Source organism: Remersonia thermophila, chromosome 4 (genome assembly GCF_042764415.1).
Source record: "Remersonia thermophila strain ATCC 22073 chromosome 4, whole genome shotgun sequence".
In the NCBI taxonomy this organism is placed as follows: Eukaryota; Fungi; Ascomycota; class Sordariomycetes; order Sordariales; family Chaetomiaceae; genus Remersonia; species Remersonia thermophila.
Window position 1 is genome coordinate 1,316,971 of NC_092220.1, and position 21,082 is coordinate 1,338,052.

The window sequence follows — 21,082 nt, forward strand, 5'->3', positions numbered from 1 at the left end:
GAACATCAAGAGGCTATGCCAGGCCTGCCATGTCAGCTTCCGCTCAACAGAAGCGAGCGAAACGGCCAAGTAAGGTGCCAGGTAACCAACGTTCGCCCAAATAATACCACAACGTACAACTTGTTCCTTCGCCTCCCCCCGGGCCCGCCTCACCTAGGTCCCTCCCCTCCTCAAGTCCTCCCGCACCGCTCAGGGCTCGGATGATTTCATCTTCCAAAGCAGCCAAACCCACCCAATCGCCAAAGGTATGATGGAGAGGAGCAGCACGGCGATCGTCGCCCTCTCGCCCGCAGGCGACCGCATCCACCGCCTGAACCGGGTCTTGAGCTTGCGCGAGTGCGTGCAGGTGCGGGTGCCGTAGATGAGACAGCCCAGGCCCGGACGCGACTCGCACTCGATGTGCTCTCTCCTCCGCTTCATCAAGAGCCTGCGTTCTCGCACGGGTTAGCCGTTGCGCTCTCAAGAGGTAGTGGGACGCGGGAGGAAAAAAAAAAAGACCCAAGAGAGAACAAAAGGGCTTGAAGAAACCCCGCCCCCCCCCCCCCCTCTCCAAAACAAAACCAAAAAAAAAAAAAAAAAAAAAAAAAGGGGAGAGAGGTGGGTTCAACGTACGCAACGCTCCCCCGGCAAAACCTCAGGTCGCTCCCCAGGTCGCAGCGCTTGTCGTTGGGGCACTCGAGGTGCAGCATGCGCCGCTCCATGAGCCACTCCACCTTCAGCTCGACCCCGGTGTCGACGAGGTAGTAAAAGTACTGGTTCGCATGCTTGAGCGAGAGCGCGTCCGGGTAGATCAGGTAGCCGGCGATCAGCAGGTGGATCTCGGGCGGCAGCGACATGAGGTTCGCGCCGCTTCGCCTTGCCGTTCCGTCCTCTGCTTGCTTCGTCTCGGCGCCGTGGCGAGCGGCGGCGAGCAACTTGTGGAGCGTGATATCCGAATCCAAAGATGTGCTGGATCCGGTGGCTGTTGTTGTTGAAAACTCCGTCCGGCGATTCGTCTCGGCAGCACCGGCGGCGGCGGCGGGGCGCCGGAGGAGCCGGAGGAGCGATGGCATGTTGGCCGGCCGGGCGGCGTTGTAGCCCGCTGAGTGAGTACGAACGAACGAATGAACGAACGAAGAAACGGGGTTTCGACGGAACGCGGTACCGAGAAGCCGAGAAGAGGTAACGCCGTTCAAACGAAAGCACCTTGGAGGCCTGATCCGATTGAGGTTGGTTGTGTACGACTGTAGGAGCAACAGCAAGCAGTGACACCCCTCGCCCACGGCGCATGACCCAGGGCTTTATAAAGGTTGCCCGTTTCGGAGGGAGGGGGGGTTGGAAGGATACGAGCGTTCGAAACACGGCCGCGTTTCCAAGTGGCCTCTTGTTGCGCGCCCACAGCCTGGCTGGGAGTCGGACTCTCTTGTGCCTTGAACAACAGGAGCCAGATGACCCGAGAGACGCCTCCCCCCAGCTGGGTCTCTGGAGGCTGCCGTCCGAGGGCTGCGTTCTCTGGTGGGCAGCAAGCCCGGGTTCTCAACCTAATCCTCAGGTTGAGCGGACCGCTAGGACGGCTAGGGCAGGCACGGCCACACGGAACCCCCTGCAAACCACACAAGAGCGGTGCCTGGCTAGACCCAATCCGGACGAGCTGGCGTGCTCGCCTGCGTCATGACGGATGCCTCTGCGTGTCCCTCAGCGCAGGCTGCCGAATTTCTGTTTTGAAGTGGGAGAAAGGGGGGGGAAAAAAAGGACACGAGACGGCAAGTCGTATTGTGATGGAAGAGAGCCGAGCCACGAGGGTGCACCGGCGCGGCTAGGGTGTCGAGGCCGACAAGGTGCATGTTTTGTTGTTTGTCCAATGCGGGGCGGGCGTAGCAACCCAGCGACACCAACATCCGACACGCCCGGCACCGGCAGACCCGACGAGGCGCGTACTATTCAAGGTCTCACAAAGGCCCACGGGGGAATGGCTGATCCTGGGCGGGCTTGCTTATTTTTGGGAACGGATCCGAGAGAACACACGGTTCGGGGCGCCTGTCAACTGACTCGGGCGTGGTTCCAGGTACGCAGTACGTAGGTGGCTTTTGCGATGGGAGGGGCAGGTACACAGTAGTTACTGCATAGGTTCACGCAGCTCGCCGGTGCGTTGCGTTCCATGTGATGCTGCGATTGGGCATATGCGGAGGGGAACACGACTGACGAAACATGCTCAATGCAGCCAATGCAGCCGATGCAGCCGATGCAGCAGGCAGACCACGTTGTTGGGAGTTCACCTTGTGTTGTCCGCTTTTGCAGTACCTAGGTGCCTACTTACCCCCCCCTGCTTTCCAGGTTCGGTTCCATGCCTGCGGCGTAGGTAACCTTTGAGGTAGGTACCTTAGGTACTATAACTCGTCAAACTACGCAGTAATTACGCAGGACACCGTAATAGGCCACGGAGAGGGGAGGGGAGGTGGCTTGGACTTGACGACGGGAAATTGCTTGCGCGGCTTCAGTGGAGGCCTGACGCCTGACGCCTGAGCCCTGAAGCCAGCCACATGCGCTACCCCAAAGCGGTAATTCCTTTCCATCGATTCAACCGATCACGTGAGTTCGCGCATCCGACGCAGTGGTTGCTGCAATACACAGTACGCTCTTGAGCGGGGAAAAGCCGCGCAGCGTGGGGAGAAAGCACCAACAGGTCGTAACGCACAAGGCTCTGAAGCCTCCTCCCATCTTGAACTCCCAACTTTTACCAAAGGTACTTTTATCTGTCTTTTTTTTTTTTTTCCCTCTTTTGTCCTTGGATGGCAAGTTGGCAGCTTGGCTTGCGCTGCGCGACCGTCTCTCGGTAGCACCAAACCCACGACACAGCCACCCTACCTTTGCTTGCCATGGCTAATTTTGGGCACGACAGCGACCCTGAGTACAGCCTGGGCCTGACGGTATCCGAGGAGGAGGGGGTCTGGGCCATTGTCGATCGTCTTTCCGCCAATCTTCGTCCCACCGGGGTCCCGCCTCCACAGCAACATCGGCAAAATCTGCCGGCGCAGGGGCGGCAGCCAGCCCGAATCACGACTCGGCCGATCCAGAACCCGCTCTCGGTTCCGCCACCGGATTCCCAGTCCGGCGATTCCCAGTCCCCGAGCTCCGCCAGCACACCCAGCCCGGCTAGCCCTTCTGCAGACCCGGATGTCTCCCGCATCATCGAGGAGACGCTTGCCGCCATTGAGGATGACGACCTGAACTTTGACATCGCCGAGCTCGGTGCTGACGACAGCTACGCTCACGGGCAATCCCCTTTCCAGCACCACCACCATGTTGACGTCTCGCGGGGCGGCCCGCCTGAGCGACATGGGAGGTTCTCTCCTCCGGCCCGCCATGGCGACGACAGCGATGCTGCGTCGCTCGCTGCCAGCGCCAAGCCCCGCTCGCTCCCCGTGCTGCTTCCGGGCCCGGACGTACGCTACCCGGACTGTGAGGGCCACCTCCCCACCGCCTTGGGCTGCCGGTCATCTAACTGACGAAAAGCAATTAGTGTCCGCCGCCTTGAGCCAGATCGCCGGACCGGCGCAGCAGCATGACCCGCCCGACGAGGGGCTACGGGTCCCTGCGCAGGACAAGCGCTCTCCCCTCAAGCGCTTCCGGACCTACCCCCAAAAGCCCCTCACCGTCTCCGACCTGACGGCAGGGGTGTGGTGCGAGCTCCAGTACTGGTACACGCTGACCAAGCTGCCGGGCGGCAGGAGGCGGCGCACCACGGCCATGAAGCTGGGCAGCACCGTGCACGCCATGCTCGAGCGCGAGGTCTTCACCGAGGTGCAAGTTACCATCTCCAAAAAGGAAGAGCACTTTGGTCTCAAGCTGTGGAACATGATCGAGGGGCTGCGCATGTTGCGGGACGAGGGCATGACGCGCGAGTTTGAGCTCTGGGGCATGGTGGACGGCAACCTGGTCTGCGGCATCATCGACGGCATCAGCTCCGAGAACCCGGACCAGGAGCTGGAGCAAAGCACCCTGAGCAGCCGCGCCAGCAGCCAGGCTCCGCCAAACTCCCAGCCGTATGCCTCAAGCGGCACGGCCAACGACGACGAGGGCCGGTTCTACATCACCGAGATCAAGACCCGCACCTCGGCCACCCCGCCTCCGGCGGCCCAAGAAAAGGTCGCCGTGACCCAGGTTCTGCTCTATCACCGCTTCTTATCCGACCTGGCCGCCGGCAGCCTCAATTTCTTTGATGTGTTCAAACGCTATGGCTTCAACCCCGACGAGCCGTTTTCCGACGCCTTCATGGCGCAAACCGGCGAGATCCACGACGAGATCTTGGCTGCCTCTACCGACGCCGCCGAGGACGGCCCCCTCGAACCGGCCCTCCCCGCCGACGACGACGACGGCTCCTCCTCGGGCGGGGAGTTCGTCTCGGCGCCATCCAGCCCCACCCAGCTCTCCTTGGACCTTCCGCCCCCCCGGCCCACGCCACGGTACCACAACCTCCGCTCCCTCGCCGCGCTGGTCCGCGCCGAGCTCGAGCTCACCTTCCCGCGCGGCGGCGCAAGCATCGGCAGTGTGGCATCCCTCGAGTACCGCTACCGTCAGCAGGACCTTCCCGAGTCCGGCCTCGACGAGCAGACGACCGAGGGCCTCCCCTACGAGGACCCGGGGCTCCCCAGGCCGGGGGACGTGATCTTCCGGAGGTCCATCTTCGTCGAGCCGCACGTCGTCGACCTCTTCATCGAGGAGACCATGCCTTGGTGGCGCGGCGAGAGGCCCCCCCGGGGCGTGAACGCTCATGACGCCGGGCTCAAGTGCCGGATGTGCGAGTTCGCCGACGAGTGCGAGTGGTTGAAGCGCCTGGACGAGGAGGCGCTCCGGAACGCAAGGAGCAAGCTCGCGGGCTCGGCGGCGACGGCCGAAGGCGGCGGGGCGGTGCTCCTTCTCGGGGCAGATCGGGATGGAAGCGAGGCGAGCGACGGCGGCGGCGGCGGCGGCCGAGGAAAGAGGAAGGGCAAAGGGAAGGGAAGGTTGAGCGTGGAGGCCGGGCTGGATGATGGTGATGGCGGCGGATTGGGGGATATCGAGGACGGCGGGGTTCCCAGGGAGACTCCGAAGAAGCGGGGCCGGGGCCGGGGCCGGCCGAGGAAAGCCGATGCCGACGCTGCGTCGAGCGCTGCTGGTGGTGGTGGTGGTGGTGGTGGTGGTGAAGAAGAAGCGGGTCCAGACGGGCCTTGCGAGGCTCCGATGGAGGAGGAGAAGAAGAAGGCGAAGAGAGGCAGGGGACGGCCGAGGAAATCGGAGGCCGTTCCTGCGGTCGAGCCGGTGGCCGACTCGGAGGGCCCGCCTGAGGTTGAGGACGGCGAGGATTGGCGAGGGAAGAGCAAACGGACGCGGAGGGGGAGGAGGATGGCCGCCGCCGGCGCGGCCTGAGCAGAGAGGCGCTAGCGGTTTGGTTTCCTGCATGGCATCGTCGCCGTGTCCCTTTCTGCTGGCATCTTTTCTTTGGGACGCTGAGACCCGGGCGGCGTCGATGGGATCATCGATGGACGATATTGCGTCTGTATATCGCGTATATATATCTATATACACAGTAAGTGCCGCCGTACATCTTTGGCTATTTCTCATTCTGCGATACATTCCGTTCGGCATTCGGTACCCGCGCATCTCGGGGGTGGTTCTTCCTGTCCGTATACGGGACGGGATTCCTCATGACCGCATATTCTTCGTGCACAACATAGATTTCGGTCGTGGCAGCCGGCCGTCTAGCGTCACTCGACAAAGATCCGATCTCCGTGGGTATGAAGCCAAGCCTGCGAGATACCAATATAGGTATGGAGCGCACGACGGACGCCGAGAAGCAGGTAACGCCGGGCAAACGGGACAAACAGGACAGGAGAATGGGATCCGTCCTCACAAGGAAGGAAATCGGCACATCGAAGCTGAATGAAGCAGCACAGCACAAGCCAAGAACGGAGAGCGCGGAAAAGAGAGAGAGAGAAAAAAAAGTGTCGTAACTTCATCCCGGTTTCATTGCTTATTTGAATTTCCTGCATTACACTCGTCTCGCCACCCCTCGGCCCCCTTAGTAACTCCTGCCAAACATGCACCACTTCTCGGCCAGCTTGCCGCACTCGGGGCTCAGGCACTTGGTCTCGCCCGGGACGAGGCCCTCGGGCTGCTCAAAGGGGATGCACAGCGACTTCATGCCCATGGACGGGGCCTTTTGGCCGTCGGGGGCCTTGTCGGCACCCTGGTCGCCGTCGCTGACGGTGAGCTCCTTGATGCGCTTCTCGCAGGGCTCCGTCAGGCAGTGCGGGATGAGGACCACGTTCTTGGAGTCGAGCGCCGGCACCACGTCCTCCCACTTGGTGATCTGCAGGCGGTGGGCGCGGTAGGCGGCGTCGGCGCGGTCGTACATGTCCTTTTGGATGGTCTCGAGCAGGGCCGGGATGGCGGTGGCGAGGTCGGCGATGGGGATGGTGCCCTTCTCGCCCGTGTCGCGGCGGGCGTAGCTGACCACGTCCTTGGCGGCGTCCTTGGGGCCGAACTCGATGCGGAGCGGGACGCCCTTGAGCTCCCAGTCGTTGAACTTCCAGGCGGGGGTGTAGCCGTCGCGCAGGTCCGACTCGGCGCGCACGCCCGCCGACTTGAGGGTGGCGAGGATCTCGTCGAGGCGCTTGAGGTGGGCCTCCTTGTCCTCGGCCGTCATCTTGGCCGTCAGGCCGACGGGGATGAGGATGGACTGGATCTTGGCGATGCGCGGAGGGAGGACGAGGCCCTTGTCGTCGCCGTGGATCATGACCATGACGCCGATGACGCGGGTCGAGAGACCCCACGAGTTCTGCCACACAAAGACGTGCTCGCCCTTCTTGCTGGGGTCCTCGACCTTGATCTCAAACATCTTGGAAAAGTTTTGGCCCAGGCAGTGCGACGTGGCGCCCTGGATGCCGCGCCCGTTGGACGGGATGTAACCCTCGACGGTCGTCGTGTAGTAGCCGCCGGCGAACTTTTCGGCCTCGGTCTTGCGGCCGCGGACGACCGGCACGGCGAGCAGCTGCTCGTAGACGCCGGCGTACAGCTCGAGGATCTCGAGCACCTCCTTGGCGGCGTCCTCCTCGGTCAGGTGGGCCGTGTGGCCTTCCTGCCAGAGGAACTCCCTGGCGCGGAGGAAGGGCGTGGTCTGCTTGGCCTCCCAGCGCACGACCGAGTTCCACTGGTTCAGGCGGAAGGGCAGGTCGCGGTGGCTGCGAATCCACTTGGCGTAGTCTGTTTGCCCACGAGGGTCAGCGGGAAAGCAGAACGGACATGTCACCCTTGGGTGGGAAGAGCCCAAAGGAAAAATCCTTACAGGGATACATGACAGCTTCGGAGGTCGGGCGCACCGCAACGCGAGCGTCCAGCTTCTTGTCACCGCTGCGGGGGGGGGGGGGTCAGCACGTCTTGTCGAAGCGGGAAGCAGGCGGCTCGGGTGCTACTCACGCCATCGTCACCCAGGCGAGCTCGGGAGCGAAGCCGTCGACGTGGGACTTTTCCCTCTCGAGCGACTTCTCGGACAGGAACAAGGGGAAGCTGGTCTCCTCGACGCCCATGGCCTCGATGCGCTCCTGGAACCACTTCTTGATGGTGTTCCAGATGTGCATGGTGTTGGGGCGCATGATGAAGAAGCCCGAGATCTCGGTGTAGTACTCGATCAGCTCGGCCTTGAGCACCACCTCCTGGTACCATTGCGAAAAGTTTTCCGACTTGGACACGGTGATGCCGATGATCTCGTCCGACTTCTTGCCGCCGACCACGGGGAGCGACGCCTGCTTGGCGGCCTTGTCGGCCTTCGCAGCCGCCAGCTTGGCCTGCTTCTCGGCCTTCTTCTGGGCGCTCTTGGACTGCTCCTTTCCGTCCTCCATGGTGGGTGTTGTAGTAAATTGGACGCGAGCCGACGAGGCGGAAGTCGAACGCTGGCGGGTTCAATGGCCAAGAACGGGGGAGGGAGAAGGGGGGGGAGGTGTGGAGGGGGTGGCCGAGCGACGACGCGAAGACGAGGGACCGGGTGGTGGAGGTTGACGCGCGCCGGTGAGAAGATGTGAGTCTGCTGGCCGGATGGAGATAGGTAGGTAGGTAGGTGGGTAGGAGTGAGTCAAGCTCAGGTCGAGTGTTAAAATTCCAGCGCCCCAGAAATCAGAATATCCGCAACAACACTAAAGTGACAGGACCGGACCTCGAACGGGCTCCCCCCCCCCCCCCCCCCCCCCCCCTGCCCCGCACTGCCACCGCTACTGCTGGACGTCTCGTGGGCCAAAAACGAGGGGCAGCCGGGCTGGACTGCGGGGCTCTCGACGGCCCAGGGCGCCCAACGTTATCGCAGGGTTAGGCCCAATCAGGCCTCTCGATAAGGAGGGTGTTGTGGGCCCCCGTGGCCCCGGCGTGGAATTAACCCCCCTCCGGCAAAAAGTTCAGGCCCAGTCCCGTCCTGGAGCTGCGGGCACTGGACCTCAGCCAGAGCTTGGAAATTGCTGGAGCCTCCATCGGTGACGGTGACTTCGATCCCCTTCAACGCTGCAGAAACCCCCATCACGAGCATCAACCACCTAACATCCCAACCTCGACGCTTGGACTCGGGAACCGCACCACGAGAAACACCCCCTCCCCCTTTCTCCCTCACACACACACCACCAGTCGATCCTCCAACGCCATCACGATGGGTTCCATGTTCGAGCAGTCGGGGACAGGCACCCTGTTCCTCGGCGGGCAAAAGATCTCGGGTCAGGACATCAGGGAACAAAATGGTCCGTGGCTGCATCCAACGCACGTATGGAGCTGGGGGGGCTAGGCTGACCAACCGCCGCAGTCATGGCCACGCAAGCCATCGCCAACATCGTCAAGAGCTCCTTCGGCCCAAGCGGTCTGGACAAGATGATGGTCGATGACATCGGCGTACGTGTTGTCCTCCCTTCCCGCCTCTCGTGCATAACAACACCCCACCACGCTTTGCTGCTGCTGTTGTTGCTGTTGCTGCTGTTGTTGTTTTTGTTGCTGTTATTGTCGTTGCTGTTGCTGTTGCCGCGCCCTAACCCGAACGGCAGGACGTGACCGTCACCAACGACGGCGCCACCATCCTCAGCCTACTCGACGTCGAGCATCCCGCCGGCAAGATCCTCGTCGATCTCGCGCACCAGCAGGATAAGGAGGTTGGAGACGGCACGACATCGGTGGTGCTGATCGCCGCCGAGCTGCTCAGGAGAGGCAACGAGCTCATGAAGAACCGGATACACCCCACCACCATCATCACGGGCTACCGCCTGGCCCTCCGCGAGGCCGTCAAGTACATGAACGAGCACGTCAGCATCAAGGTGGAGAGCCTGGGCCGCGAGTCGCTCATCAACATCGCCAAGACGTCCATGTCGAGCAAGATCATCGGCGCCGACTCGGACTTTTTCGCCAACATGGTGGTGGACGCCATCCAGGCGGTCAAGACGGTCAACAACAAGAACGAGGCCAAGTACCCAGTCAAGGCCGTCAACATCCTCAAGGCCCACGGCAAGGGCTCCCTCGAGTCCATCCTCGTCAAGGGGTACGCCCTCAACTGCACCGTGGCGTCGCAGGCCATGCCGACCCGGATACAGGATGCCAAGATCGCCTGCCTCGACATGAACCTGCACAAGGAGCGCATGAAGCTCGGCGTCCAGATCACCGTCGACGACCCGGACCAGCTCGAGCAGATCCGCGCCCGCGAGGCGACCCTGGTCCTGGAGCGCATCGAGATGATCCTCAAGGCGGGCGCCAACGTGGTGCTCACCACCAAGGGCATCGACGACCTCTGCCTCAAGATGTTCGTCGAGAAGGGCGCCATGGCCGTGCGCCGCTGCAAGAAGGAGGACCTGCGCCGCATCGCCAAGGCGACGGGCGCCACCCTGCTGAGCACGCTCTCGGACCTCAACGGCGACGAAAAGTTTGAGCCGTCGTACCTGGGCTACGCCGAGGAGGTGGTGCAGGAGCGCATCTCGGACGACGAGTGCATCCTCATCAAGGGCACCAAGGCGCACTCGTCGGCCTCCATCATCCTCCGCGGCCCCAACGACTTCCAGCTCGACGAGATGGAGCGCTCGGTGCACGACAGCCTGTGCGCCGTCAAGCGGACCCTCGAGAGCGGCAGCATCGTTCCCGGCGGCGGCGCCGTCGAGACGGCCCTGCACATCTACCTGGAGGAGTTTGCGGGCACCGTCTTCTCGCGCGAGCAGCTCGCCGTCGGCGAGTTTGCCCAGTCGCTGCTCGTCATCCCCAAGACGCTCGCCGTCAACGCGGCCAAGGACGCCTCGGAGCTCGTGGCGCAGCTGCGGTCGCGGCACGCCCTGTCGCAGCGCATCCAGGAGGGCGAGGCCAACGAGGACGAGAAGACGGTGGCGCGCAAGAAGGCGTACAAGAACTACGGGCTGGATCTGGCCAAGGGCAAGGTGGTGGACTCGATCAAGGCCGGCGTCGTGGAGCCCAGCATCAGCAAGATCCGCCAGCTCAAGAGCGCCGTCGAGGCCTGCATCAGCATCATGCGCATCGACACCCTCATCAAGCTGGACCCGGAGCCGCAGCCAGAGGATGACGGGCACGATCATTAGAGGGTGTAGGACGTGGACATGGTCGGGAACAAGGAAAAAGAAAACAATACTACTACCTACCTGAATATAATGAACAAGGAAGATTCATGTCAAGAACCATCGCCCTCTCTTGTCAGGTCCGTGCATGCTTCTCGTCTTTCAGCAGCGCTGATGGTGACACAGTAGTACTGTGTACACCGTGCACCCTAAGATACGAGGTAGTATGTACCTTGGCTACCAGATCGTTCCCACCCCTGGTTTTGATTCTGCATGGTCACTATGCTTTAGCGGATGAGGGCGGGGACGTCGACGTCTCGTGATCCCTGCCGGCGCCGGCCCCGTTCGGCCCCACCCCTTATCGGCTGAGCCGTCGCTTGCCGCGATTCTCCGCCCCGGCCCCGAAACAACCGTTTGCGCCTCCTCGCCGACCGTCCCGCCGGGGCGGATCCAAGACGCCCCCAGCAACGAGGCGGTGACGTAAAACTCGCGTTTCCTGGCTCCCTTGTCCCGGATGCCTCCCGGGCTGGCGTGAGCAGATGACCTACGTCCTATCGCAAAGAGCCAATCGGCGGTTTCGGCGAACGCCCTGAACCGGACCAACATGCCCGCCATATCATCATGTAACATTCATGGGCGTCGCATGGCGGAAAGACTGCGTGCTAGTTGGCCAGAACGAAAAGCAGAGTCTGGGGCAAGGTACAGATGTGTGTAGATGTGACAAAGATCAAGGCGAGGAGGAATGACACCCGACGGGAAGAGAGAGGGCAGGGATGGATAGGTGGTAAACCGGGAGACCTGGGTCAACGCTGGGCCGGCCGGGAGGCAGGTTGGAGAGTACGAGCGGCACGGTAACACACAACCCCCTCCCCTCCCTCTCCCTGTTGGCCCCCTTGACCCCGACTAGGGTAGAGGGGTTGGATTGCTAGCATCAAGAAAGCAACTTGGAATCCACTCCCTCGCCAAGTGTTTGGAGAATCGACGATTTCGTTAGGGCTACGCCTCCCTGCCTTCCATTGTTGGTTTAAGGCCATCACGGTTGGCACACCTCCCGGATCCTTGAAGAGAGGGGAGAGGGAGAGAGAGAGAGAGAGAGCAAGGCGACCAGGACTCCAAGCCCTGGACAGGCCGGCTCTCTTTGTTCCCTACCTTCCGTATACCTCCACCCACCACCAATATATCCTTTGCTTTTTGAAACCGTCGTGTCTTACCTAGAACTGCCTTACTACGTTTTTTCGAGTCCACCTCTTACCAGCAGCCATAGCATTGTTCACCATGGTCACGGTCCAGCTCCGGCCCTCCTTGGGCGACGCGGCGGCGGCCACCTCTGCCTCCGGCACCAGCAGCAGCACCGACAGCCTCTTTGACCCCCATGGCTTCACCCTCCCTGATGCCTCCTCCCCGGAGCTCATCCTCGTCCGCCCTTCCCCCGCCGAGCTCGCACGCACCTGGCGTCACACCTACCCGAAATGGGGCGCCGCGCTGCCCAGCGAGCAAGACTACCTCGACCGCGAGGCCTACCTGACGATGGCCCCGCTGGGCCGCGACGGCGGCTTGACCCGTTGGATTCTTACCATCCGGGGACTGCCGGCGGATCAAAGACCCATCTTGTCGTCGTGCGAGAGCCTCAGGAAGAGGGCGTTGGTTGCTCTCCCCGCGGCGAACGGGACGAAACAAGACGAGGAGGTGACACTGGTGGAGGGCATCACCCATGCCATCGGGAGCGTCTTCACCGAGCCGGCGTACCGCGGCCGCGGCTACGCCTCGCGCATGATGCGCGAGGTGGGCGAGCGCCTGAAGACCTGGCAGGCCGAGCGGGCTCCCTTGCTCTCCAACACCCCGCGACGAACCCTCTTCTCCGTTCTCTACAGCGACATCGGCAAGCACTTTTACGCGCGCCACGGCTGGGCCGCGTTCCCGAGCACGCACGTCGCCTTCAAGCCCGCCAGCATCACCACCGGCCCCGCTTCCTTTGCCCACGAGGATCCTCTCTCGCCGCTCCGCTGTGGCAGCCGCTCCAGCAACCGCCACGTGAACAACAATAACAGCAAAACCAACACCAACGACCCGTCCCGCGTCTCCCCGCCGCCGTCGCCCCCGTCCCCGTCCCCCGCAGCAGCGCGCACGGCCCGCCGCTCCTCCGCCACCGCCACCCCGATCGGGTACCACGAGCTCGCCGAGCTGTGCGCCGCCGACGAGCGGCTGCTCCGGTCCGAGCTGATCCGCCGCGTCCGCAGCAAGAAGGCAGGATCCGGCATCGCCGCCGCCGCCGCCGTGGCCGCCGCCGCCGCCATCCTCCCCGACCTCGACGCCATGCTCTGGCACCTCATGCGCGAGGACTTCATGACCAAGCGCATCTTCGGCCGCACGCCGACCGTGCGCGGCGCCGTGGCCGGGGTTCCCGGCCGGCGGGTCTGGGCGGTCTGGATGCGCGGGTACTACGGCTGCGTCCAGGAGGAAGACGGAAAGGCCGCGGGCGGGGAGAACGTCCTGCACATCCTCCGCGTCGTCGTCGATGACGACGACGACGACGACGGCGGCCGCGGCAACGATGACGACGCGGACGAGAACGAGGGGGGACGCGGCGTGCCGACGGGGGACAAGGACGACGACCTGGCGGAGGGGTTCCGGTCCATCCTCCGCCTGGCGCAGCGGGAGGCGGCGGCGTGGAGGACGCACGAGGTGCAGGTGTGGAACCCGCCCGCGAGGGTGGCCCGGCTGCTGGCCCGGTGCGGGATCCCGCACGAGGTGGTGGAGCGGGAGGAGAGCAGCATCCCGAGCTTGATGTGGTACGGCGAGGGGGAGACGAGGGAGGTGGAGTGGGTGGCCAACGAAAAGTATGCTTGGTTCTAACGAAGGAAGGAGGGCGAGGTGTCTTTTTTTTTTTTCTTCCTTGTTTTTTACCGAGGGAGACAGCGAGAGAAGGGGGCCGCGGAGGTGGCAGCAGCAATAGGTCCTGAAGCATGGAACCCGGCATGCGATTGGCATTGGCGTTGGGCGTTTGTTGAATGGAAGTCAAGGGTCTCTCGATCGTAAGGATCCGAGACAATAAAAAGGATGATCATCTTGCATGGACGCGAAAAATGATGATGATAATCATGATCGTAACGCCGTGATGGACGGTGAAACGTCGGCGAGTGAACTTGTACATACAACCCCCCCTCCGGGTCTATCTTATACCTTATCTAACCTGTCCATTCCTTACCTCTTCTATCCGCTCCCTCTCCTCTCTCCTTTTTTTTTCCCCCCCTCCCTCTACCTCCTCTGCTTCAACAAGCAGTGCTCTCCCCACTTTCTCTTGAGCCGGTCGGGCACAAACGCATCCGGCAACCACATGGCCCTCGCCAGGAAATGCGTCCTCTCGGCGTCCAAGAAGGGCAGGCACTGCACCACCTCCCACTTGTCCACGTCCCGGCTGTAATCGGGCTCGTTGGGCGGCAGCCGCTCGCCGCCTCGCTCCGGGTACCGCGTGTCCACGAGGAAGACGCAGCTCCGCAGGTCGACGTACTTGCCCGGGTCCTCCTCGTTGCGGTCGTTGAGGCCGTTGGTCGGCAGCCAGGTGCCGCCCCAGAACCCGAAGCCCGTGCGGGCCTCGGAGAACTCGCCCGGCAGCAGGCCGCGGAACTCGGAGCGCACCCACTTGGCGTGCATGTCGCGCGGCAAAAAGAAGCTCGTCGGGAACCGGTACCAGTCCTTGCCGAAGCAGACCGTGTCCTCGGGCGCGCCGACCTGGGCCAGCGGCGCGTAGAGAGCCATGGGCGCGCGGTAGGCCGCGTAGAGGCCGTAGATGCGCGCGAGGCCCACGTCCACGGTGGCCAGCAGGCCCAGGGCGACGACGGCGAGCTTGAGGCGGGCGGGGATGCGGCCGACGAGAGACGCCGGGTCGGCGTTGCCGAAGGCGGCGAGCAGCGTGTGCGCGGCCAGGGCGGCGTTGAGGGCGAGGAAGGGATACGCCGGGTACATGAAGCGCTCCTCCTTGTGGGGCTGGAGCGTGAAGACGGCGAGCCAGAGGTAGAAGGGCGAGAGGAAGACGACGGTGCGCAGGCCCGACTGGAAGGTGTGCCCCGGGTTGTGGCGCGAGAAGAGCTTCTGGAGGAGGAAGAGCGGCAAGGAGAGGAGGGCGAGGATGAACCAGACGTTGAAGTTGAGAAGGAGGTTCTTGAAGTAGAAGGTCCAGGGCTCGGTGCCGTAGAGGTTGGGCCCGCCGGTGGAGGAGAAGATGTTGTACTTGATGATGTTCCAGGGAACGATCTCGAGCTTGCGGTAGAAGAAGAGGTTGACGCCCGTGTCAAAGACCTTGGAAGAGCAAAAGTTAGCAGGATGCCAATCCAGGGAGACTGGTGTAAGCGAGCCAACGATAAAAAAAAGAAAACATACCACCAGCAAGATCGTCGCGGCGGCTCCGCGAAACAGCCTGAGGCACGCCTCGAAGCGGCGCTCGGTGTCGCTCAAAAGGGCGAAGAAGACCTCTTCCAACACGAACGGGGCGCAGAGGGCCATGGCGAAGGGCCAGCCGAGGACGGCGCCGACGGCAAACCAGAACATGGCCTGGGACGTCTTGATGCCGCCGCGCCAGTTCATGAAGGCGGCGGTGCCGACCATGGCCATGTACATGGCGAAGCTGGAGGGCAGGAAGGCGGTGCTGGCGTGGAAGTTGCCCGGGCTGAAGACGAGGGCGACGATGAAGAGGAGGCCGACGCGGGGGTTCAGGGCCAGGCAGACGGCGCGCCACATGAGGGTCTGGCTCAGGGCGCAGGCGGCGGCGAGGAGGTAGCGGAGAAAGTAGAACTCGGCCACCTTGTTGGAGCGCGGCAGCAGCCGGCGGAGGTTGGCGCCGGCGGCGTGGAGGGCGATGTAGAGCCAGCTGCGGATGGCGTAGTCGGGCGAGTACTCCCAGGTCTGCAGGCCGTAGCCGTGGCTGAGGTAGTGAGCCGGCTCCCAGTAGTTGAAGGTCTCGTCGCAGTCCTGGATGGGCGAGAAGAGGGCGGCCACGACGTTGGCGGCGAGGAAGATGTAAAAGGCCTTGATGGGCTCGATGGCGAAGGCATCCTGGATGGCCCTATGCATGTCCATGTCAGCGGCCGTGGGGACAAAAGAGAACATGAGCAATTATCATCATCGTCATCATCATCACCATCACCACCACCAGCCAAGGCCACGCTGCAACATGCGTTCGGCGTTCGGCGTTCGGAGCTCAGGGGGCTACCTACTTCTTCCTGGCATGCTTGGCCGAGGGATGCACAAACTCCCTCTTCCCGCCTGTCGCCGGCGCATTGGCGGGCTCTTTGGCACCGGATGCCGCCTTGCCCTGGGGCTTGGGCGCCATGCTGTGCGATGGGTTGGTGTGCTTCAGGGGTCGATGGCAGAGGATGACGGCCAGATGGGTCACGTCCACAACCCGAACACCCGCGTGCTTGTAGGTCGTGAGAGAGATGCCCGGAGCTTTTGGCCCTCCAAGAGTTCAGCTCACAACAAAACGCTTTGGTTGAGCTCCCAACCCGCAATCCCCTGACCCACTGCATGCATTATCGCACCCGATGCCCCTTATCGATAGTTCACCACGGGCTTCAGCTCGCTGCAGAGCCCCGGGCTCCATCCGGCGCATCGGGCCCCAGTAACGCTAGGCCGTTTATGGCTTAGCGCTCCCGCCGACGATCCCAAGCATCCACGTGCGATAACCTCGATAGCAGCGATAGCATCGCATTCTGGCTTTTTTTTTGTCGCCTTCTTTTGTTCCCTTGCCCTCCCTCCAGCAACGACAAGTCCTTCACGGAACCCTTGTTTCGCCAAAACAGCGGCCTATTGTTGTCGCCGTGACCCGCATTGAACCTCCTGTGTTCTCTTGTCGCGATTCGTTCAAGAATTGAAGGCTCAGGCTCTTCCTTTGTTTCGTTTCTTCTCCGCCTCCAAGGTTCGGTTCGCGGGGAGCGAGAGAGGCCCGCATCGCGTGGACCAGCCAAGTTCGCTGTCCGCAGCAACACCACACACGCGCACCGGCCGCGGGTCCAAACCCCGCCGAGCAAACAATGGCAGGGACCTCGCAGGAGCAGATTCCCGGGCTTGGGCACGCCCGGCCTAACGAAAGCTTGCCCCAGAAAAACTTTTCGCCCGACAGCATTCTGGCCACCTTGGAGCCGGTTCGTGTTCCCAGAGGCGCAAGCTCGTTTCTTCGCGCGCCCTGCTAACCTTCCCTTTCCCACAGGCGACCGACGACAAAAAGCAAGAACCCTGCAAATCCGCCGCTGAGGAAGCTAAGGGCGAGCTCAGCGACACCAGCACCCTCGACGGTACGACCGTTCCAGGCGGCACCATGCCGGACGCGGCCTCTACGATGGTGGCGGCGCTCGACATCGCCGAACAGCCGGCCGCCAACGCCAACGACGCCCCGCAATCGACCGCGAACGGCGAGGGTGGCGCCCAAGACCAGACGATGACGGATGCCGTGGCCGGCGACGACAACCAGGCCATGGACCTGGACGGCGGCGGCGGCGCGGGCGCCGAGAACCCGCCGGCGGCCGACCAAGACGGCCAGGACGGCGGCGAAGGCCCGGAGTGGGAGGTCGACTCGTCGCCTTACGAGTCGTCTTCCGAGTCCAGCTCCGACAGCGACTCGGACGACGATTCCGAGGCGGGCAGCGGCTACCCGCTGCTCTCGCTCGAGGAGACGGCCCGCATCCTCATGCAGTCCGACCTCAACGCCGACGACGAGGCCAAGGGCCCCGCCGGCGCGCCCCGGACCAAGAACGAGATGGAGGAAGAGGCGCTGCCGATTCCCGACGTCACCATCACGCCCGACATGCCCATCGAACGGCTCGGCGAGATCCAGTTCGTCGTCGAGAACACGCTCGTCATCAAGTCTTCGCAGCCGGGCAAGGAGAAGGTTCTCGACATGGGCTCCGTGCTCTGCAAGGAAGACCGCGCCGTCATCGGCGCTCTCGCCGACATCATCGGGAACGTGGAGAGCCCCATGTACACGGTTCTTTACAAGGACGACAGCAAGATCAAGGAGCTCGGCATCACGGCCGGCATGCCCGTCTTCTACTCGGTCCAGCATGCCAACTACGTCTTCACGCAGCCCCTCCGGGAGGTCAAGGGCACCGATGCCAGCAACCTGCACGACGAGGAGGTGGGGCCCGAGGAGATGGAGTTCTCGGACGACGAGAAGGAGGCCGAGTACAAGCGCGCTCTCAAGATGAAGAAGCAGGCCAAGCAGGCCGGCAAGAAGGCCGACCGCGCCAGGTCGGGCTTCGCCAAGAACGACAACGCGGCTGCCAAGGGCGGCGGATCGGGAGACGCCCTCAAGTACGACGACGACGACGACAACGACGAGCCCTACAAGCCGCTCCCGCGTCCCCAGTCCTTCTCTCAGGCAGGGCCGGGCAACGCAGGCTACGGCGGCTCCTTCGCCTCGTCGGGCGGCGGTCGCGGCCACGGTCGGCGCGGCCATGCTTACAGGGATCACGACGGCGGCCAAGGCCGCGGCGACTTCCGGGGCCGCAACAACCATCGCGACCGCGGTCCTCACCACGGCGGCCGCGGCCGCGGCTCTTCAGGCGCCTCGCAAGGTCCTCCGGCGTACGGCCCGCCGCTGCCTCCGGGCTTCGTGCGCGACAACGACGTCTCGTATCCCCCGCGCGGCGGCCAGCCGTACGCGCCGCACGCCGCTCCGCCGCAGCCCCCTCTTCCCGCTCCGGCCGCCACGGGAACCATCAGCCTGAACGCCACGACGCCCGGCTGGTCCCAGGGCCAGGGCCAGCAGCCATACCCGTACCCTCCGGCGCCGGTTCCTCCCTACCAGCAGCCGGCCGGCTACGCTCCTCAGCAGACCGGCTACGCCCAGGCGTACGCGCCGCCGCCGGCTCCAGCCCATGGCTGGCCTGCTCCGGCGGCTCCTGCGGCCGGCTACGGCGGTTACCAGCCGCCCGCTCCGCAAGGCTATCCGCAGCCCGCTCCGCAGCCCCCATACCCGCCGCCGCCGCCGCAGCAGCAGCAGCAATATCAGCAACAGCAGCCGCAACAGTACTGGCCTCCGCCGCCTCAAGGCCACAGTGGCTACCACCAGCCCCCGCCGCGCCAGTAAACTTGCCGGCTCCGTCCAACGAGCCGCCTCCCCGGCAGCCGCACCGGGGCAGGAGGCCCATTGACATCAGCCAAACGTCTCCGTTGCTGAGCCGCTTGAGGATTGTTTGTGTCACTTGGACAAGACGCGAGGCCAAGCGGGCCGTGAAGGGCGCAGCGATAAGCCGTTTTCGCGAGCAGGGCGTCGCCGATCCTCGGGATCATTTCATGGTTGCGCAATGCCCAAACGAACGACCCGGACAGGGCGTTGTTGCTCCGCCCCGCATGGTCATCGTTTGATTCACCATCTGGTTTGTTTTGTTTTCTTCCATGTTGGAGTGGTTCCTATGAGACGCTCGGCCCAGTGGGAGGAGAAATAAAGAAGGCTCGGGACATGACGGGAGTTTTTGTTTGTTTTTTTTTTTTTTTTTTCGGCCGGACGCATGACGGCGTGATCATGTAGAGGAGAAGGGGACGGGGAGGAGCATCCGGGACCACGGCACATGAGATTTGGCGCACACGGGAAACGGGACGGGTCAGGGACGGGAAAACAAAAGTTCTATCTACCTATACCGGGCGGGCATATATGCATGCATTGGCGAAGGGAGCTCGTCTCAATCTCATCATGGATCCTACCTTGGGGAAGAAACGGCGTTGGTGGTGGCAGGGGAATCCCGAGAGGGCAGAAATGTTGTACTGTGTAGTGTTTCTGGGTTGCCGTTGATGAATGATGGATTGCCGAGTAGTTACCTACCAACCTTGCGTACATCCTGTGCACGGCACGGTACGTGCTTTAATTACCCAACAGAGCGCACGAAAAATGCAGTCCCCGGGGCTTTCCCTTGTGCCGCCAGAGAAGCAGGATCGCGGTGTATCCCACCGTCAGCAACCGCTCGAAGTGCCGAAGCACGGGCTACATACATGACGCGTGGGAATGGGGCGGGGATGAGCCATGGCGGTGCGATCTCTGTACACAGTACTGGCGGTACGTAAGCAGCTTTGCTTACTGCGTAATAATTACTGCGTGCATGCTCTGCCACACCACATGGAAATCATGGATCGCCCTCGCCCTCGCAGGGAGGTAACTAATATAGTATCTACGCAGTAAGTGGGCGGTCGATCGGGTGGATCGGTGAGTGATGATGTCACCTTGGCGGGAGCGAGGGAGGGACAAGGTCGATGGAGATCGACCTTCTCTCTCCCTTCTCTCTCTCCCTTCTCTTCCTTCTCTCTCGCCCTCTCTCTCTCTCTCTCTCTGCCAAGATGTCTCACCCCTCCCGCCGCCTAGAAGGATCGTCAACGCGTCTTGCCCGTCCGGGTCTCGGGCGGCGAAGCCTCGACTTTGACCCCCGGGTTGGCGCCATGACAGGATCGGCGCTGCGTATCCCTCCCGCCTCTTTTTTTTTTTCCCTCCGGGTTTGTTTGTTGGTGGGGTTTGTGGTTATGTTACTGCGTAGTAGGGTCGGGTCTCCCGACGGAACCGACAGGTAAAAGTCATCGCCACCATCCTCGTGGATCCTCGTGAATCCTCGCAGGCTGTTCTTGCTGTTGGTCCCTGTGCCTCTGCTGTGCGTGGGCTGTTCGTGCTTGGCTGCGCTGTGCTGTGTTGGGTTGTGTTGCGCTGTGCCACGAGCTGAATCAAAAACATGGGAGGCTGACCGTGGGTCCCCCTGTGTCTTGATTTCTCGCGACTGCAAGGTACGAGGGTTCGTTTTTGACACAGATCGCGGTGCCGGCCGCTGTTTTGTTCGAACGACGTTCCGCCAGGTTTCGTTTGCCCGCTTTCCTGCGTGCTGTGGAGCAGGACCCCCCCCCGACCTGGCGGGTGTGGATTCCCTTTACTTGTTAGGTACTTGGCGTGGCCAAACAAAACAGCCCAAACGGCTGGCCGTTGAGGCTGTTGTGTTGCTTCTGTGTTGATCATCTTTCCCATCAAGGCGATTCGGATTCGCCCATGGGTCGTGGGTGTGGGGTGACTTGGTTTCCAAATCCAAACAAGACGTTCCCGATCCTCCCCTCGAACTACCTCCAGAATGGAAACGATGTGGCCGCTCATCCGATGGGCTGCTGCTCCTCCTCGATGGTCCTGCACGCTGGAAGGCCAAGAGGAGCGGGATTGCCCAGTGGCTTTGCCCGGGCTGTGGAGGAGGGGGGGGGGTTCCTCCCGACGCGCTGCGTGCGGGTTGCTGATGCCGCCGAAGCCGGCGGGATTACCTCGTTACCTCGTACCTGACTGGTGGCTGGAGCGCACAGAAAAGAGTCAGAGTCGCAACGTGAGATGCAAGATGCCTCACATCCAACCGTCCGTCCATAGGTTGGCGTCACGACGGCGTCGCGACTCGGGCAAAGCCGTCGTCGATGGAGAAACAATGGTTGCAGGGCTGGTCCCGTCTTACGGCATTGACCCGGCGGCCTGGTGGTTCACTAGCGGTCTTCTGGAATGGAAGGTGGCCCAGCCCTGCCATTCCGTCGCTCTCGAGGACCCAGGT

General features: G+C 62.8%; 7 protein-coding genes across 7 annotated transcripts; 4 read left to right on the forward strand and 3 right to left on the reverse strand.

Moving 5' to 3' along the window:
• Nucleotides 1–189: 189 nt before the first annotated feature.
• VTJ83DRAFT_4495 (uncharacterized protein) lies at nucleotides 190–1,052 on the reverse strand (the record flags this gene model as incomplete). Its single annotated transcript, XM_071010990.1, has 2 exons — nucleotides 190–427; nucleotides 613–1,052. The coding sequence occupies 2 exons, from the start codon at nucleotides 1,050–1,052 to the stop codon at nucleotides 190–192; spliced, it is 678 nt and encodes a 225-aa protein (XP_070865945.1).
• A 1,803-nt stretch (nucleotides 1,053–2,855) lies between these two features.
• VTJ83DRAFT_4496 (uncharacterized protein) lies at nucleotides 2,856–5,385 on the forward strand (the record flags this gene model as incomplete). The annotated part of the gene is made up of 2 exons (XM_071010991.1): nucleotides 2,856–3,438; nucleotides 3,500–5,385. The coding sequence occupies 2 exons, from the start codon at nucleotides 2,856–2,858 to the stop codon at nucleotides 5,383–5,385; spliced, it is 2,469 nt and encodes an 822-aa protein (XP_070865946.1).
• A 652-nt stretch (nucleotides 5,386–6,037) lies between these two features.
• VTJ83DRAFT_4497 (uncharacterized protein) lies at nucleotides 6,038–7,856 on the reverse strand (the record flags this gene model as incomplete). The annotated part of the gene is made up of 3 exons (XM_071010992.1): nucleotides 6,038–7,221; nucleotides 7,304–7,368; nucleotides 7,435–7,856. 3 exons carry the CDS (start codon nucleotides 7,854–7,856, stop codon nucleotides 6,038–6,040), a joined length of 1,671 nt encoding a protein of 556 aa, XP_070865947.1.
• Nucleotides 7,857–8,647: 791 nt separating this feature from the next.
• VTJ83DRAFT_4498 (uncharacterized protein) lies at nucleotides 8,648–10,559 on the forward strand (the record flags this gene model as incomplete). The annotated part of the gene is made up of 3 exons (XM_071010993.1): nucleotides 8,648–8,735; nucleotides 8,798–8,883; nucleotides 9,033–10,559. 3 exons carry the CDS (start codon nucleotides 8,648–8,650, stop codon nucleotides 10,557–10,559), a joined length of 1,701 nt encoding a protein of 566 aa, XP_070865948.1.
• Nucleotides 10,560–11,810: 1,251 nt separating this feature from the next.
• On the forward strand, nucleotides 11,811–13,388 carry VTJ83DRAFT_4499 (uncharacterized protein; the record flags this gene model as incomplete). Its single annotated transcript, XM_071010994.1, has 1 exon — nucleotides 11,811–13,388. The coding sequence occupies one exon, from the start codon at nucleotides 11,811–11,813 to the stop codon at nucleotides 13,386–13,388; it is 1,578 nt and encodes a 525-aa protein (XP_070865949.1).
• A 402-nt stretch (nucleotides 13,389–13,790) lies between these two features.
• On the reverse strand, nucleotides 13,791–15,861 carry VTJ83DRAFT_4500 (uncharacterized protein; the record flags this gene model as incomplete). Its single annotated transcript, XM_071010997.1, has 3 exons — nucleotides 13,791–14,831; nucleotides 14,913–15,594; nucleotides 15,746–15,861. 3 exons carry the CDS (start codon nucleotides 15,859–15,861, stop codon nucleotides 13,791–13,793), a joined length of 1,839 nt encoding a protein of 612 aa, XP_070865950.1.
• A 700-nt stretch (nucleotides 15,862–16,561) lies between these two features.
• On the forward strand, nucleotides 16,562–18,615 carry VTJ83DRAFT_4501 (uncharacterized protein; the record flags this gene model as incomplete). The annotated part of the gene is made up of 2 exons (XM_071010998.1): nucleotides 16,562–16,672; nucleotides 16,738–18,615. The coding sequence occupies 2 exons, from the start codon at nucleotides 16,562–16,564 to the stop codon at nucleotides 18,613–18,615; spliced, it is 1,989 nt and encodes a 662-aa protein (XP_070865951.1).
• Nucleotides 18,616–21,082: the final 2,467 nt, after the last annotated feature.